The sequence below is a fragment of the Jatropha curcas genome, chromosome 2, assembly GCF_041381405.1.
Source record: "Jatropha curcas cultivar XTBG-Jc1 chromosome 2, XTBG_Jcur_1.0, whole genome shotgun sequence".
In the NCBI taxonomy this organism is placed as follows: Eukaryota; Viridiplantae; Streptophyta; class Magnoliopsida; order Malpighiales; family Euphorbiaceae; genus Jatropha; species Jatropha curcas.
The window spans coordinates 593,390-611,964 of NC_143152.1; the positions used below are offsets into that span (position 1 = coordinate 593,390).

General features: G+C 32.2%; 2 protein-coding genes and 2 pseudogenes across 2 annotated transcripts; 3 read left to right on the forward strand and 1 right to left on the reverse strand.

The window, feature by feature from the left end:
- Window positions 1-5,110: 5,110 nt before the first annotated feature.
- On the forward strand, window positions 5,111-5,587 carry LOC105642382 (mavicyanin). The gene is made up of 2 exons (XM_089718019.1): window positions 5,111-5,279; window positions 5,385-5,587. The coding sequence occupies exons 1-2, from the start codon at window positions 5,111-5,113 to the stop codon at window positions 5,585-5,587; spliced, it is 372 nt and encodes a 123-aa protein (XP_089574145.1).
- A 3,646-nt stretch (window positions 5,588-9,233) lies between these two features.
- LOC119371042 (mavicyanin pseudogene) lies at window positions 9,234-9,728 on the forward strand (annotated as a pseudogene).
- A 2,251-nt stretch (window positions 9,729-11,979) lies between these two features.
- LOC119371044 (mavicyanin pseudogene) lies at window positions 11,980-12,459 on the forward strand (annotated as a pseudogene).
- Window positions 12,460-13,502: 1,043 nt separating this feature from the next.
- LOC105642385 (synaptotagmin-3) lies at window positions 13,503-17,342 on the reverse strand. The gene is made up of 12 exons (XM_012227203.3): window positions 17,177-17,342; window positions 16,701-16,799; window positions 16,562-16,612; window positions 16,331-16,454; window positions 16,073-16,191; window positions 15,833-15,934; window positions 15,677-15,751; window positions 15,476-15,552; window positions 15,112-15,361; window positions 14,618-14,989; window positions 13,893-14,021; window positions 13,503-13,790 (listed from the first exon to the last, which is right to left on the reverse strand). The coding sequence occupies exons 1-12, from the start codon at window positions 17,285-17,287 to the stop codon at window positions 13,662-13,664; spliced, it is 1,638 nt and encodes a 545-aa protein (XP_012082593.1). The 5' UTR covers window positions 17,288-17,342; the 3' UTR covers window positions 13,503-13,661.
- Window positions 17,343-18,575: the final 1,233 nt, after the last annotated feature.

Here is an 18,575-nt window from a genome sequence, read left to right on the forward strand (position 1 = left end):
ATGATTCCTTACGTGTATTTGGTTCCACTGCATACTATCATGTTAAGGAATCGAAGCTGGATCCAAGAGCAAAGAAAGCCATTTTCATGGGGATAAGTACCGGTGTTAAAGGCTATCGACTATGGTGTACAGAATCAAAGAAAATAATCTTTAGCAGAGATGTCACTTTTGATGAATCTACCATGTTAAAAAAGGTGACAGTAGAACAATCAGATGGTACTCCACAACAGGTGGAGGATACTCCCAAACAGGTGGAGTTTGATAGAAAAATCCCAGTGGCAAGTACCGAACCTGCAGAAACTCCTGAGGTAGAAGGAGATTCAGATGAAGACGAGGTTCAACTCCAAGAACCTCCACAGCAACTTGAGTCAATTGCACTTGATAGGCCAAGGAGAGTTATAAGAAAGCCTACTCGTTTTGATGATATGGTGGCCTATGCATCTCCAATTGCAGATGATAGCCTTCCATCCACTTTCAATGAAGCTGTCAAAAGTTCAGAAGAAGTAAAGTGGAGAAAAGCTATGGAAGATGAAATGAAGTCCCTTTATAAGAATCAGACGTGGAACTTAGTTGATCCACCAAAGGGAAAGAAGGCAATAGGATGCAAATGGGTATATGCAAAGAAAGATGGATTTCCTGACAGAGACAGTGTTCACTATAAGGCAAGGTTGGTAGCTAAAGGCTATGCTCAGACGGAGGGAATTGATTATAATGAAGTATTTTCTCCAGTTGTAAAACATTCCTCCATTCGGATTTTGTTAGCCTTGGTAGCACAGTTTGATTTGGAACTAGTTCAATTGGATGTAAAAACTGCATTTTTACATGGAGATCTGGAAGAGGAAATCTATATGACTCAGCCAGAAGGATTCAAGGTTGTTGGAAAGGAAAATATGGTATGCAAACTTGAAAAATCGCTTTATGGATTGAAGCAATCTCCGAGGCAGTGGTACAAGCGATTTGATAAGTTTATGCAAAGGCAGAAGTACACAAGAAGCAAATACGATCATTGTGTGTATTTGCGCAAGCTACAAGATGGCTCTTTCATTTATCTACTTTTGTATGTTGATGATATGCTAATAGCTTCAAAGAATAAACAAGAAATTGAGAATTTGAAGAATCAGTTGAATCAAGAATTTGAAATGAAAGATCTGGGCGAAGCAAAAAGGATTCTCGGCATGGAGATAACTAGAGATAGGAAATTGGGGAGACTTTGTCTGAATCAGAAGCAATATCTGAGAAAAATACTAAAGCGTTTTGGTATGGATGACAAAACCAAACCTGTTAGTACACCTCTTGCTCCTCATTTCAAACTCAGTGCAGCTCAGTCGCCAAAAAATGATGCAGAACGGGAATACATGTCAAGAGTTCCCTATGCAAATGCTGTAGGTAGCTTGATGTATGCTATGGTGTGTACAAGACCTGACATTTCACAGGCAGTTGGAGTTGTGAGCAGATACATGCATGATCCTGGCAAGGAGCATTGGCAAGCTGTGAAATGGATTCTGCGGTACCTTCAGAACACCGTGGATGTTGGATTGATTTTTGAGCAGGATAAGAATAGTGGTCAACGCATAGTCGGATACTGTGATTCTGATTATGCCGGTGATTTGGATAAACGTCGATCAACTACTGGTTATGTGTTTACTCTTGCAAAAGCACCAGTTAGTTGGAAGTCTACTTTACAGTCAACAGTGGCTTTGTCTACAACAGAGGCAGAGTACATGGCAGTTACAGAGGCTGTTAAGGAGGCAATTTGGCTTCAAGGATTGCTTGATGAATTGGGAATTAGGCAAAACAACATTGTTGTACATTGCGATAGTCAAAGTGCTATTCACTTGGCAAAGAACCAAGTTTATCATGCAAGGACGAAGCATATCGATGTTCGATTTCATTTTGTCAGAGAAATTCTGGAGGAAAGACAGGTTCAACTCCAGAAGATTCAGACTGCTGAAAATCCTGCTGATATGTTGACAAAAGTGGTGACAGCTGTCAAGTTCAAACATTGTTTGGACTTGATCAATATTGTTAAAAATTGAAGCTTGGCATTGCCAAGCACATTTGAAGACATTACAACTTTGTGAGAGAAAGAGCAGAAGCTTGCATTGGTGGGATTTTCGCCAAGGTGGAGATTATTGGTTATGTGGCAAAAATCCCACATCGGGAAACTAGGATTAGAATAGGGAGCCTTTTGGCTATAAAAGGAGCCTAGCTCCTTAAGTTTAAAATCATTCCAAAACTTGTCTTCCAATTCTTAAGTGGGTTAGACAAGTTTCTCTCCTCTCTCAATTTGTATATTTCTTTAGTGAAATATAAATTTAGTAGTGTCCGAGGACGTAGGCAAAATTGGCCGAACCTCGTTAAATTTTTGGTATTCTCTTTTATTTATTGCTTTTGTCTTTATTTATTTAATAGTTATTGTTGGGCAAAAATATTTTTGGTGGTTATTGTCTAATTAATTACTTCTAGGTAAATTCTGTCTAGGCAAGTGGGTTTTAAGTGAGACCATTTGTGACTCCTCCACTTACCTGGGAATTTACTTAGTGTAGTTAGTAAGTACAGTAATTCACAAATTGCTTTTAGTAAGTACAGTAATTCACAAGATGCAGGTCTTTGGTGCTTCTTAGATCGTTTAGAAAAGTGGAAGGAAATCGACCACTGTCTATTTTGGCCGATTCAAGGAACAATTTTACACTTTCCAATTGCTCCGAATTATGTAGACAAATGTAATTAGGAAATTTTCCACTCCATAAGAAGTTTTTAAGATTTGGAGCAGAAATCTCCAGTGATTTATGTATTGAGGATTCAAATGTCCACCTTATAGTTATAGATTTAACTCTCATTCCTGATATGCTAAGATTGCAAAGTCTAAGGAAAGATTTATAACTCAATATGTCAACAGTCTGAAGATAACAACTTTCAATTTTGAGATTCTCTATCCCATCAATCTGTTCAAGGCATAATTTCTTGATGTTTCGACTAGATGAAATCCATTCCCCAAATCCATCTTCAACTTCAACTGAATTTAGCCTAAGGACTGAAGATTAGTGAAAGGAACTGAGTCGTTAAAACTGTAAACCGCTTTATCCATATTCATACTCAGAGACAATGGTGATTCAGAACGATAAAGATCAATTGGCAAAGAAAAAAAATTGTCAAGGTAGGGAAATTCAAGATGAAGCTCTTCAACGCCAGAAGAGAGCAAGTGAGATAACCATATAAAAACACAACCATAGTGATAGTAATGTCGAAAATTCCGTCGGATACTACAATATCGAATTTTCTTGAGATTCCGTTGAAACAAGTATCTTCCAATAGAATCCATCACTGAAGAAGGATCATCAGTAATCTGTGAATCGCAACTTAAGAATGGGTTGGAAAAATAAAGAACCCTAGATGTTTTTGAAAGGGTGGAAATTCGAACAAGGTCTTCGAAAGATAGGAAAGAAAGAATTCGATGAATAATTTCATCTGGAAGCAAACTAATTATGTGAATCAAATAATTATTGACTGACAGGCTTGTCTGTCCTAAGAAGCAGAAAAAGTAACAAATAAATCTTGCGAAAGGAATTGCTATTTGCTATTACTGCAATGTAAGTAGACGTTTGATTTTAGGGTTTAAAAGTAGGCGATAACCTTAGCAACCGTTGAATAAATAAGACGAAAAATTACAGTAGATCCACGCGGTTTGTTAATTATAGTTTAATACTGTTCCTGTCTTTTAGGAAAAACACTAAAATTTCTTTATAATTTCCTTCGTCATTAATGCAAGGTTCTTCCGTCCAATATTTATATTTTTTCTAGTAAATATCTTATGAAATAAAGAAAATATTCCTCTTATTTTAAAAAATACAGAGATGAATTAGTTATGGTTTTTTTCAAACTATAGAGATTGTACAATAATTTTTCTTGTATAATATTTTAGTATATCTTTTTTTACCTCTATATTTTCTTATTGACTTAACGGAAAAGATATAAAAATTAAATAAAAAGATCTAGTAGTAAGGAAGCAAAATATAGGAAAAAATTAATATATTATAAAAAAAATGTAGAGACAAACTAAATATATTTTGCGAACCACGGGATTTTATTGTAATTTTTCTAAATAAGATGAGATTTACTTATGAATTTTTTTTTTTTTTTATTTTATTAGTTTGCTTCTGCGGCGCACGTAGGGCAAGCATGATTCAATTGTTATATGGGACGCGTCGCCACTAATGGGTGGGTCATGCTTGGTTACTAATCTTGTGGACCGGCCGACCATGGCATGTACAATGGGAGTAAAACTTTAAAACAAAAAAGAATTAAAATCAATAGGAAAATGGTCATAATTAAAAAAGAAAATAAGAAAATCATGATTGGATTAATCCTGTTGAACAGTAAAAGAGATGAAGAGTACGTACATACATAACTGAGTTGAATGAAATAAATTTATTGTGGGTTATTAATTATTGAAAAATAAAACTAAGGAATTTTATAATTAATGCAATAAGCTTATTATGAAATTATTAATTGTTAGAAAAGGAAAAAAATGAGGATTTTTATTATTTCAGAATGACAATTAGATAAAATAACAAAATGCTATGTAAACAACCAAGTCTTCAATATGCTATATCAAAAGGGGTTTATTCTTATGCTAGTCTTCAATATGTTACATGAATGAAATGGATTCTATTTCGTTAAAAAAAAAAAAAAGGACAACTAAGTCTTTTAAATATTGTACCACGACTTCATATTAAAATGGCTTTCTCTTCTACTGTAGGTATTGAATTCAAAGGAGGGAATTGAACTCTACACATGACTCACTCTCTATAAGATCAAATAATCCAATAATATCAATCCTAAAAAATTAAAAACTCATTAGTTTATAAAGAAAGAGACTTTAAAACACAAAAACCTCTGAAATCTAAGACCGCATCCTTCACAATATATGCTTATTAGTCAAAAACTATAAAAAGCACATATTTTTTGGATGAGCATAGAATCCGGCCCGAATTTCTTCCTGTATACTTGACCAATTATGTATAAATAGAGGTAGCAAATACTTCTAAGTACCAATAACCCACACAATCAACCCTCTTATCCAAATCCATCTCTTTACATTTACATATCCATGGCTTTGCAAAATAATGCAGCACTCCTAATCTTTATTGCAATCACCTTCTGTGCAGTCTCCGTCTCCGCCAAAGAGTTCGTGGTCGGTGACGCTAAGGGCTGGGCTGTTGGTCCTTGCTACAAAACATGGGCTAAAGATAAGGCATTCTCCATCGGAGACGTTCTAGGTGAGAATTTTTTTTCTTGGTGGGATTTAATTTTTTTTGTATAATCAAGAAGTGTAATCCACCTTCGGATCATATCTAATTTAAATATTTAATGTGTAAATGAAGTATTTAACTACAAGAAAGGTGAACACGACGTACTAAGAGTGAACAAAGAATCTTTCGAATCCTGCGATGCATCTTCTCCTCTTTCAACTAATGACTCTGGAGAAGACATCGTCAATCTGATGGAACCAGGCGAATATTACTTCATATGCGGGAAACCTGGGCATTGCCAAGATGGTCAGAAGCTTAGTGTCCAAGTTGCATGAAACTGAGTGGACTCGATCAACTTCTGAGCTTCTCCTGTCGATGAATATGCATGGGAAATAAATTAATAAAACCTATAATAAAGATTGTTAGTAGAAAAGATTTAAGTTTCAATATGTAGACATTGTTTGCTCCCTGGAAGACATTGGCAATTTTCAGCTAAATGCCAACAATAACACTTCGAATGTAATTTGTATATTGAGGATCAAATTATGTTTTGATGAGAATAACTTGTAACTATAGAAATTACCATCACTTTTCTATGTATGTTGAGAGTCTCCAATTTTCTTCTATCCTCATACACAGAAAAGAATAATCGTTGCTAGCAATCTTTATATCCTTTCATCCTACTAGCAATTTTATCTTTTCTTAATAATATATTTAATTTTGCTGATAAAAGAAAATCTTTATATCATTTCAAAAAAAAAAACATATATATATATATATATATATATATATCAAAACCTATAGATGAAACGAATAGATGTGAATCTCTAAAATCTTTTTGATTACATTTATGATAAATTAATCACTAGGCAAGGTATGCAGAGAGGTTATTTATAAATTCTCTGTGATACTAGCCAACATGAAATTGTTCCTCCTGCTGTATTTTGGTCTTGAAAACTATGGCAGTAGCAACAGAAATAGTAGAAGCCATCATTTTGAATTCTTCTAATCTCTCATTTATATAAAATGGGAAAGAAGAGTAATGAAAGATAACAATCTCTTTTAAACATTTAGCATTCTTCAACAAATATTTGGGCATCTCCAATTCATTTCCTCCATTAAATATCTCAAGCTCTACCCTCTCCAGTTGATCAACAAATGACAAGTTGTGGCAGAGATTTCCAGTGAATGTTTTTCCATTTGCTTTGAATATTCAAATTCCAATCTCACCCTTATGGATTTAACTCTCTTGCCTGATATGCTAAGATTGAAAAATCTAAAGCAATGTTCATCAATTACAATCTCAAGAGAACAACTTTCGATTTTGATATTCTCTATTCCATCTATCTGTTCAAGCCATAATTTCTTGATGCTTCGACTAGATGAAATCCATTCCCCAAATCCATCTGCAAGCTTCAAGGACTCAAGATTAGTGAAAGGAAATGAGGCATTAAAACGGCAAACCCCATGATCGTTATTCAAACTTAGAGACAATAGCGATTCAGAACAATGGCAAATAACATGGTTTGATTTTTGCATTATTGTAAAAAAAATCAAGATTAAGCTCTTCAACACCAGAAGAGAGTACGTGACCTAACCATGTAAAAACACGATATAAGGATGGCTGGTCATAATAAAATCGCCATCGGATACAACAATATCGAATTCTATTGAACATCCGTTGAACCAAAATAGCTTTCAATACAATCCGCCACTGAATGATAACAATCATAGTTGTGATAATCAACAATCTGTGAATAAATAGTTATGTATGGATTGGAAAAGAAAGCATCCCTAAATTTTTTGGGATGAACGCGAATTCGAATAAGGTCTTTGAAAGAAAGGAAAGAAAGAATTTGATGAGTAATTTGATGAGGAAGCAAACTAATTCTGTCTGTCATTATGTAAATGAAATAATTATTTCCTGACAAGTTTGTTTGTCGTAAGAAGCAGAAAAAGTAACTGTTGAACTCATTTTATGAGTTTTTAAATTTGGTTTTATATTTTGGGTTTGGGCTTGAATTTTATTGAGACTCAATTAACACTTTTTTTTGGAACCCAATTAATATTGTTTTGGGTTATTAATTGATTAATTAATTTCTATTAATTAATTAATTAATTAAAAAGAAATAGATAAAGAAGACGTGACTCAAGCACTCCTCAAGTGGCAGTTCACGTGCAGGAAGGTGAGACGCTAATAGAACTAATGTAAACGTGTATCAGTGGATCCTTTTAGTAATCCCTTGTGAAGTTTATAAAAAGAGCAAGGGAACCCTAACAATGGCCCAGCCAATCAAATTCTCCGATGAATTCAACAAATCAAATCAAACTCTCCAACAAGTCAAGCAATTTAATTTTCAAAGCATTGTCTTTATTTTTCCTAACCTCAATTTATTTACATTTCATGTAATTACAAGCTTTCATTTCAATGCAATTTATCAAAATTTACTTTTCAAGCAATAAAACTCTATTTACAATTTTCTTTGCTTAAATTTATTTTAAACTATACAACCGGTGAAGCGTTTACCTTGGATCCAAACCTACAGCCTAGAAGTCAGATCAAGCGCGATATTAATTCTTCAATTGGTATACTTCACACGCTTAGCACGCCCACAATTCTCCAACTCAACCTATCAACCAGCAAATACGTTTGCTCTTTTCTCAAAAAAGAACCAACAGTAACAAATAAATCTTGCAAAAGGAATAGTATTTGCTATTACTACTATGTAAGTAGATGTTTGATTTTAGGTTTTAAAGGTAGAGGATAACCTTAGCAATTGACAAATAAATAAAAAGAAAAATTACAGTATGATTCATGTGGTTTGTTAATTACAACTAATCTTTCCATGTTCTTTAGAAAAATGTTAAAATTTCCTTATAGTCTACTTCTGTCAGATTACAAAATCTTTCTTTCCAATTTTTACATATTTTCCGTTAAGTATCTTATCTTATGAAATGAAAAAAATATATATCCCTTTTATTTTAAAAAACACAGAGATGAACTATTTATGTTTTTCAAACTATAGAAACTGTACAGTAATTTTTCTAGTATAATATTTTAGTAACTCTCCTGTGACATATATATTTTCTTATTGATTTCACGGAAAAAATGTAAAAAAATTGAATAAAATAACCTAGTAATATAAATGGAAGCAAAATATAGGAAAAAATTGATATATTTTAAAGCATGTTGAGACGAACTAATTAGATTTCGCAAATCATATATACTGTATCGTAATTTTTTCAAAATAAGATGAGATTTACCTACTATATTAGTTATATGGCGCCGCCTATGGCCAAATCAATAAAACTAAAATTTATATTTTTTTTAATTTCATTAGTTTGCTCCGTTGCTATGGTTTTATGGACATGCTCTAGTGAAGTATTTTCTTAAATAAGAGTTTGTGGTTGGTTAGGAGTATTGGCGGCAATTGGAACCGGCCACACGTAGGGCAAGCATAATTCAATTGTTATGCGGGCCGTGTCACCACTAATAGGTCGCTCGCTTGGTTGCTAGTCCTATGGACCGGCCCGACATGACATGTCCAATGGGAATAAAAACTTTAAAACAAAAAGAATTAGAATCAATAGAAAAAAATGGTTATAGTTTTCAGAAAAAAAAAAAAGAAAATAAGAAAATCATGATTAGATTAATCATGTTTTGTACAGCAAAAGAGACGAAGAGTACGTACATAATAAGACTCAACCTCTATGAGACCAAATAACCCAACAATATCAACAAACTTTAAAACACGAAAACCACTTGGACCCGAAACCGCATCCTTCACAATGGATGCTTATTAGACAAAATTTATAAAAAGTAAATATCCTTTGGATGAGCATAGACTCCGAGCGTAAATTTCTTCCTGTATGCTTAACCAATTATTTATAAATAGAGGCAGCAAATAAGCTTTCAAGTACCAATAACCCACACACAATCGATCCTCTTATCGAAATCCATCTCTTTACATTTACATATCCATGGCTTTGCAAAATAATGCAGCACTTCTAATCTTCATTGCAATCACCTTCTGTGTAGTCTCCGTCTCCGCCTTCGCCAAAGTGTTCGTGGTCGGTGAGGCTGACGGCTGGACTGTTGGTCCTGACTACAAAAAATGGGCTGAAGATAAGGAATTCTCCATTGGAGATATTCTAAGTAAGAATTTTTTTTTTTTTTTTTTTTTTTGAGTGATTTAAATTTTTTTTATATAATCAAGAAATATAATCCACCTTCTGATCATATTTAATTTAAATATTTAATGTGGATATGCAGCATTTAACTACGAGAAAGGTCAACAAGACGTATTAAGAGTGAACAAAGAAAATTTCGATTCCTGCGATACATCATCTCGTATTTCAAGTTATGCCTCTGGACAAGACCTCGTCACTCTGATGGAACCAGGCGAATATTACTTCATATGCGGGAAACCTGGGCATTGCCAAGGTGGTCAGAAGTTTAGTATCCATGTTGCATGAAACTGTTCTTCCTAAAGAGTAGCCTCAATCAACTTCTCAGCTTCTCCTGTCAATGAATATGCGTGGGAAATCTTATAATAAAGATTGTTAGTAGAAAAAAATTTAACTTCGTTTCCTTCCTAGAAACACATTTCTTTAATTTAGTAAATAAATAAAAATTTTTATTGGTTTTTTTTTTTTTTTTGGAATTATGGTTTAAATGTTAATCGGACTTGACTTGTTAAATGGTAAAAATAAGTTTATGATATTAAGCAAATTAAAAGTAATTAACCCTTTTAATTTCACGGCAACGAGGAAAATAATGACAATCAAAGGATATTAACCAAACAAACTTCAGGAAGTTTCATGATTAATTTGTTGATGAAGAATTGTGTATATAATTAATTCCTGTGGTCAAGCAAAATATGATTTAGCCAAATAAACCTCAATCAATAGTATCTAATAAGCAAATCTTCTTTCTTTATGGTGTTTATGTAAATTTTACAAAAGAAAACTTGTAAAATATATATGGGCAATATTGATTAAAGGTCATCTATGATGTACGAAACTCCTAGTCATGAGCGTTTCTGCATTTCAGAAATATTTTTCCTATCCGTTTCCCTTATAAAGTATCGTTTTTTAATATAAATTATATTTTCAATATCATTTTCCCATATCGTTTTTGCATTTCCACGTTTCTTCATTTCTATTTTCATAAAATATAAAAGTTATTAATATATATAAGATTAATTGTACGTATCATAATCATAAAAGCTAAAAAACAATAAACAAATATTTCAATTTTTTTTGTTACCAATAATGTCAAAATAATACTTTCTTTTTTTTCAACAAACAATCTTTTAATAAAAAGTTAAAATGGAACTAATAGACATAAATCTCTAAAATCTTTTTGGTTGCACTTACTGAATTAAAAATGTTATTGATTCATTTTCTTTTTTTTTTTTATCAGCAATATATATTTATTTTATTAATTTATATCCAGAAAAAACTTAGCATTTTTAAGGTTTTAAACCTAAAAGATCAGGTTCCTCCAAATACACTTAACCTAACTCTAAAATGCTAAGTAAAAAAAATCTGGAACACCTCAACTTATATAAGGTTCATATCTTTTTGAGATAAGAAGATAGAAAAAAAAATTCCGAATCACAATATTAAAACAATCTAACAAATCAAAACCAAGCTAAAAAATCATTAGATGCTTCAACACTATTCTTCGCCAAATAATCTGCAAAGCAATTTTATTTTCTAAAAATAAGCTGAAATTCAATATGCAACAGGTTTTGACAAAGCGCATCAAATCTATTAAAAATATATCACCATTTCCAAGGCTTGTTTCCTTACATCAAATCTATGGATTTATTTTCTAAATGGAATAACTTCATAAATTTACAAGATGAGAACCTGAACAGGGATATAATTTCATAAATTTAATGGCAAGATGAGAACTTGAACTTGAGTATTTAATTTTCATTCTTTGAACATGTCTGCAACTACATATACATATTCTGTTTCAACACATTTCTTTTTGTACGTTAAAATTCCTAAGACAAACACTTGGCCACAATGATATAAAAGAATGATTTTACAAATTGCTTCTTAATTAGAGACCTTTCCATCTAATATAAAACGGTTATAACTCCATTTTTGGAATTGATAAGATGATAATTGTCTTTGATGCGACCATTATAAACCACATGCATTAGATTAATATCCACATATCCTAGTGTTTCCTGCAAGAAACCAAAGAAGCAATTATTACATTATTAATTAGTTCATTGTAAGAAAATGGCTTTCTCTTCTACTATAGTTACTGAATTCAAAGGAGAGAACTAAACTCGTACACAAGACTTAGCCTCTATGAAACCAAATAATCCAACAATATCAATCCTAAAAAAACTAAAAACTCATTAGTCTTTGAAGAAATAAACTTTAAAATACGAAAATATCTGGGACATAAGACCGCTTCTTTCAATCAATTTATTTGTTCTAAATTGTTGATGGTTTATCCGTATGAATAGGATTTTTTGAGGAACATATGAAGAGAGGATTGAATTTGGTTAAAATGGATGCTTATTAGTCAAAAACAATAAAAAGTAAATATTCTTTGGATGAGCATAGGATCCGGTCCAAATTTCTTCCTGTGTACCTAACCAATTATATATAAATAGAGGCGGCAAATAAGCTTCTAAGTACCAATCACCCACACAATCAATCCTCTTATTCAAATCCATCTCTTCACATTTACATATCCATGGCTTTGCAAAATAATGCAGCACTTCTAATCTTTGTTGCAATCACCTTCTGTGCAGTCTCCGTCTCCGCCAAAGAGTTCGTGGTCGGTGATGCTAAGGGCTGGGCTGTTGGTCCTTGCTACAAAACATGGGCTAAAGATAAGGAATTCTCCATCGGAGACGTTCTAGGTGAGAATTTTTTTTCTTGGAGGGATTTAAATTTTTTTTATATATAATCAAGAAGTGTAATCCACCTTCGGATCATATCTAATTTAAATATTTAATGTGTAAATGAAGTATTTAATTACAAGAAAGGTGAACACGACGTACTAAGAGTGAATAAAGAATCTTTCGAATCCTGCAATGCATTGTCTCCTCTTTCAACTAATGAGTCTGGAGAAGACATAGTCAATCTGATGGAACCAGGCGAATATTACTTCATATGCGGAAAACCCGGGCATTGCCAAGATGGTCAGAAGCTTAGTATCCGGGTTGCATGAAACTGTTCTTCCAAAAGAGTAGACTCGATCAACTTCTCAACTTCTCCTGTCGATGAATATACAGGGGAAATTAATAAATCCTATAATAAAGATTTTTAGTAGAAAAAGATTTAAGTTTCATAGAAACTTTGTTTCCTCCTTGGAAACACATTTCTTTAATTTAATAAATACAAAATAGATTCATAGAATATATTTTTTTTGTATGGAATTTGTAAACATGTACTTTTTTTTTTAAAGTTATGGTTGAATGTTGATTGGACCCGAGTTATCAGATGCTGAAATAAGTTTGTGATATTAAACAAAGATTATAAATCAATATAAAACTACAATTTTCGTCTATCCCCCATTCGTAGCATATGGGAAAGAATAATGGCTATTAACAATCTTTCAATAAAAGAAAGTCTTTTTGGTTGCATGTATCATTGATCACCAGGCATGATATAACTTATATTGATTTATAATCTGGTTTGTTGAAGCAAAGACATTTTGGTTTATGACTTGATCAGCTTTTGAAAAGAAAGAAAGAACTCAAATTAAGATTGAAAAGTTCAAAAACTGCTCTATCTTCTGTTGTTTCTAAGGCCAACGAGATAAAAAATGTTCATTGTTTTGAAGTTCATTCCTTAAAAAATATTGATTGTTTTAAAGTTCAGACAAGATATGCTAAGACTTCGAAGTTTAGAATAAGCCTGTGCTTTGATCTCAACATACTCTAAACGCAAACTTGAACTTGAGTGTTTCATAAATTTACAAGATCATGGGTCTTTTTGGTAAAATTAGATGTTTTGGTAGTGGTTAGCTAGTTTAGTAGAGTGTCTAGATATTCGTTATTTTAGTATTTTATCATGAAATATCAAAAGTTAAACGTACATGAGTTAACTTTTCACAAAATGATGTGTTAACTTTTAAAAACTAGTTCAAAGACTATATCACCGAACACTGTAAAAAGTAACGTCTAGCGTTTTGACTACTTAAAAAACTGTTGCCGAACACAACCGAGAACCTGAGTAGGGATATAATTTCATAAGTTTAATGGCAAGATGTGAACTTGAACTTGGGTATTTCATTTTCATTCTTTGAACATGTCTGCAACTACGCATACATATTCTGTTTCAACACATTTCTTTTTATACATTAAAATTCCCAAGACAAACACTTGGCCACAATGATATAAAAGAATGATTTTACAAGTTGCTCCTTAACTAGAGACCTTTCCACCTAATATCAACAGTTATAACTCCATTTTTGGAATTGATAAGATGATATTCGTCTTTGATGCGACCATTATAAACCACATCCATAAGATTAATATCCACATATCCTAGTGTTTCCTGCAAGAAACCAAAGAAGAAATTATTACATTATTAATTAGTTCATTGTAAGAAAAAATATTGATTAGGAAATGAATAGAAGAAAATGAATAAAAGTACTACCTTGGCTCGAAAGCTGAATCCTGTTCTTTTGCTCATGACTTCAATATGGATCTTTTCCTTTAGAGGTGCCTCTTCCAGCACAAACTGGAATTCTTCATTCCAATTTGGATTTCTTGTTTTCCTAATAAACTAGAGAAAGTGATTTGAATGATTAACACAAACATTAGTATAAAAGAAATAAAAAGCTAACTAAGATACATAAATCTTGCTGATTTCTTGGATATCTTTCTTGCAAAGCTAGATATTAGTTAGGGTCTAAAGCCATTGAGAAAATGAAAGAAATGTACACTCGTGTGGATTGCGAATACCCAAGTTCACAACAAGTAGGGGTGTAAATGAGTCGAGCCGAGCTGAGCTTAAACCCGTCAGCCTCCAAGCTCGGTTCGAAACTCGACCAGCTCGAAACTTAACCAGCCTGAAAATTTTAGGAGCTTTAGCTCGGTTTGAAACTCGAGTTCAACTCGAAAAGCTTTAAGTTTAAGACTCGATGTTCGAATAAATTTAAAATAAATATTATATATATGTATATATAAAAACTCGATAGCTCGTTGAGACTCGAAGAATTTGTAAATTGAATATCTTTAGATTCAAGCTATGCTCATTTGCTAACAAGCTGAATTTGAGCTCGATTTAAGCCGAGCTCGAACAACTTGCAGGCCGGCTCTGCTTATTTACACCCCTAATCACATTGTTCTAATGAGAATATGTTGAGGAAGATTATTTACCTTTGTTTGCTTCTGCTCTCCCCTGAATATAACCAATGCATAAGGATTGTTATGATAATTTCCCTCGACATCTTCGGCTCGTTCGACCATAACTAGAAGCAAACCACCTCTATGTACAAAAATGTCCTCTTTTATACTTCTATCTTCACTTCTCTTCCTTACATAATTCTCTAAATGTTCACTAGATCTTCCGCTATCTTCCTTAAAAGGACTAAATGTCATCTCCACAACAAGTTTCCCTCTGTAATTTCCATTCTGGGGATCGTCAGAATTTATATCCTTAACCAAATCAAGCGTAAAGTTTTTAGTTTCATATGGAGTAAGCAATCTAAGTGGAACTTGTTGCATTCCCAACCTATCATGATTGCCAACCTGCAAATAACACTGTCAATAACTATACAGAAATCTTCACAGATAGGAAAATCTTTTCTTGTTCTCTATAAGGATAATTTCCTGATGAAGTATGAGTTTCCAAGGAAGTGCTTATTCATTACCTGTTCCCAATCATAAACGTGTAATTGAAGGACTTGAGACTCAGGATCTTTGACAGCAAATTTGAAATGCTCATTCCACTCAGGATTAAGGTTTTTGGTCTTAACACAAGTTTTCTTTGCTGAAAGCCTCTCTCCTGACAACCTGAGCTCCACATAAGGATCAGAAGCTCCCAACAAGTCCATCTTCAAAAGTTCAAGTGCCTGTATGATCTTCACATGCAGAATCCCTATAGGTTTCTTCGTGGCTCCTCTGGTGTTAAAAATTGAAACCAAAAAGAAGATTTGTCATTACTAATCTCTCCTAAAGATCTTTTAAAGCTTTATTTAGGCGAGTTTAAGAAATGCAACAAAGCTGAAAACTTACATCGAATCATCAAGAACCTGTATATCAAGGATTTTTGGCCAGAGATAGAGACTAGCAATTTGTTTTCCTATCAATTCCTGTTGGCAATTTTCAGGAAAAAAAAAAAGTCTCAAGCCATATTCACAAGGAAAATTACTATCTAAAAAGGACTCAAAGCTGCAAAAATTTAAAATTCTATATTAAGTATATCTGTGGAAGAACCTGAATAAATTGATACAAGCCAGGGATTGCCATAACATCAAGTCCAAGTATCTTCAACCCGAAATCTACACGCGGCTGTAATTCAATAGCTATTTTCTTCAACAAAAATCAAAAGAAAATCCAAAAAGTATCAAAAATTTGGTAATCCATTGTTACCTTTTCCAACAAAGAAACAAATATGCTCCCGAAACAAGGGAAAGCAGGCACTAGAGGCTTCAAGGTTATTCGCGGTGCTGCAAGTACTTGAACATCCAACAACTGTGTACAAGAATATAAATTACTTAACTAAAAACAAACTCAAGCAATTACAGATGTTGAACAGATACAGGTTTTTTGACTATGGCTTAAAAAAAATCCATTTTAAAAAGAATAATATAGTTCCCAATATTATCTAACCTGTACTGTGATTGGTAAAGATGAAAGTTTCAACTCAAGGGTTATGTCAGGATTCCCTGCCCATCGAACTGCAGGCTCAATTACTAATTCTTTCTCATTTGTTTCCTGCACTTTGATACCTATTTGTTAAATCAAGAAACAAAGAATTAAATTCCCAACTAGGGGCTTAATAAATTAATTTAGCATGCAGAAATTCCATCAGGAACCTAAAAACTGTATAATTAAGTCCCATTAATGTTACAATTAAGTTATACTTACCATGAACTGTAGGAGGAAGATTTCCAAGATTCAAGCACTTAAAACCTATAGACTTTATATAGAATTTGCCAACGTACTCTTCGAACATAGGATTCGCCATGCTTCTTATTAAGTTAGATACTGCCTATAGCATGAATAAATTCAGAAAATGTCAATTTGATTGAAATATAATTCTATTCTTTTTTTTCAGCAAAATGAAAATAAGTATATGTTTGTGAAATTTCTTATCACCTTGTCAAGGTAAGGCCAAATATCTAATACAAACATGTTCAACCAGTCAATCTGCAAAAAAAATACTAAAGAAATAATTAAACAAGAAATATTTACCCTATTTTAAGTGAAAAAAAGAGAGAGAAATTAGGGTTTTTACTCGATCATAATCGGGATGCTTCATCCACATAGGAACCTCTAGCAAAAGGTCGAGTAAAGAATCAGTATCCAACTCATGGAGTGGTCTGATTATAGGATCCTGCAAATGTAGTTCATAAGCATAAGAGTTTATTAACATTAAGACATTATTAATTTTCTAATGATTGAAAAAATTGAACAACTTCGATTCAATGGTATTGGATAAGGTTACGAGTTTAAATTCTCGGTTAAAATAAATTGAATAATTACTTAAAAGACTTATTAGTTTAACAATTATAATCGGCTAGCAGCAATTACTATCGAGCCAACAATTTTTAATAATGAGCTAAAAGCTAAATTTTGAAATAATATTTCGAATATTTATGAAATGTATGGCAATGAAAATGAAGTAACATGTATGGAAATTAAACAAAATTAATTTAATTAATAATTCATTAATAAAAATAATTAAAAATGAAGAAAATAATGGGTTTATACCTTTACTTGTTCAGGTTTCCGGTAAATGAATATGAAGAAACCCAGTAAAATGCCAATTGGGATTCCAATTCCAAATCCAATGATTCCCAATAAATAACTCAAAATTCCCATTTTCCTCGCAGTAATCCAAAAATGCTAAACAAAAATTATGAAATATGATTTTAAAGTGAACTTTGAGATTTTAATGGTAATAAAATCAAATTAATAATTACTATTTATCGTGACGAGAAAAGAAAAATTAAGGAAAAGGAAACTGGAAACGCGACAGAAGGAGCGCGAAACGACAAACAGAGTACACGTGTTCAAAGTAGAACGCGGTTTCACAAGTTTACGGTTTAACAGCTCTTCCAAAAGTTGTTTCTGGTTATTCAGTTATGGGTTATTGATCTTGATGATCCACGGGCCGCAGCCCATTATTTTCACGCGGATTTTATAAATTTAATTTTTTGGTTATTTGTTGGAAAATATAATTTCAAATTTCAATGGTGAGATTTGAAATTAAAATTAAAATATTGAAAATAAAGAAAATTAAATTCAGCTATATACATAAGGATCAAAAAATCTATATATAAAATCGAAATAATTGATAAATTCCATCTCAATAGCATTGGTGTTATTTTCAAAAACCATGTAAATGCGCATTTAAACTATAATTAAAGTTAAATTATTTTAAAAATTACATTAATATTTTTTTAAAAAAATATAATTCGTTAATAATAAAATCAAGTATTACAATTACTACGTGTATAAAAAAAAAAAAAAAAAACACTAATGCAACTACTTAACCAAACATAGGTAATACCAAACTTACCTTTTCCCATAATAATAATAATAATAATATTAAAACTAAATAAACCTAACTTTTACTAATTTAAATAACCATAATAGGTAAATTTCAATTTTGGTTGCAAAAAAATAAAAATGGTCACATGGGTACAAAAAATGTTGTCTAGTGTAGCAGAGATGAAATGTACCCAAAAAAGGTGACCATGTACATGTACGTGCCTATAATGTGTTCAATGTTTTTGAACATGATTTAGGAAAAAGAAAAGGCATTCAAATGTTAATTAAAGATTTTGATAATCCAATAATTAGCTACCAAAGTCCTACAGAATTGACTACACATCATAATTAAGAAATGAAAATAGTTTCCATCGCTACATACCAAAAATCCAACGTGTCAAAATGTATTTATTTCATAATTAATTAATCATGTTACCTCCGATCGGATATTATTTGATTGACCTTCCTATTTCTCATAGAAGATGCAGAGAACAAGAGATTTCGATTACGATTTCGAATTCTCTCAACTACAAAAGCGAAAGTCATATGTAGCATACAATGTTAATAATAAAAGTGAATTATATAAATGGGAAAAACTATTAATTTAAAAATATTT

Coding starts and splice junctions, on each gene's coding strand:
- LOC105642385 (XM_012227203.3), bottom strand. CDS start 17,287: ATGGGAATTTTGAGTTATTTATTGGGAATCATTGGATTTGGAATTGGA. Junction 15,752..15,832: donor TTGTTTCTTTGTTGGAAAAG/GTAACAATGGAT, acceptor ATTGAATTACAG/CCGCGTGTAGATTTCGGGTT. Junction 14,990..15,111: donor ACGTTTATGATTGGGAACAG/GTAATGAATAAG, acceptor TGTTATTTGCAG/GTTGGCAATCATGATAGGTT.
- LOC105642382 (XM_089718019.1), top strand. CDS start 5,111: ATGGCTTTGCAAAATAATGCAGCACTCCTAATCTTTATTGCAATCACC. Junction 5,280..5,384: donor CTCCATCGGAGACGTTCTAG/GTGAGAATTTTT, acceptor GTGTAAATGAAG/TATTTAACTACAAGAAAGGT.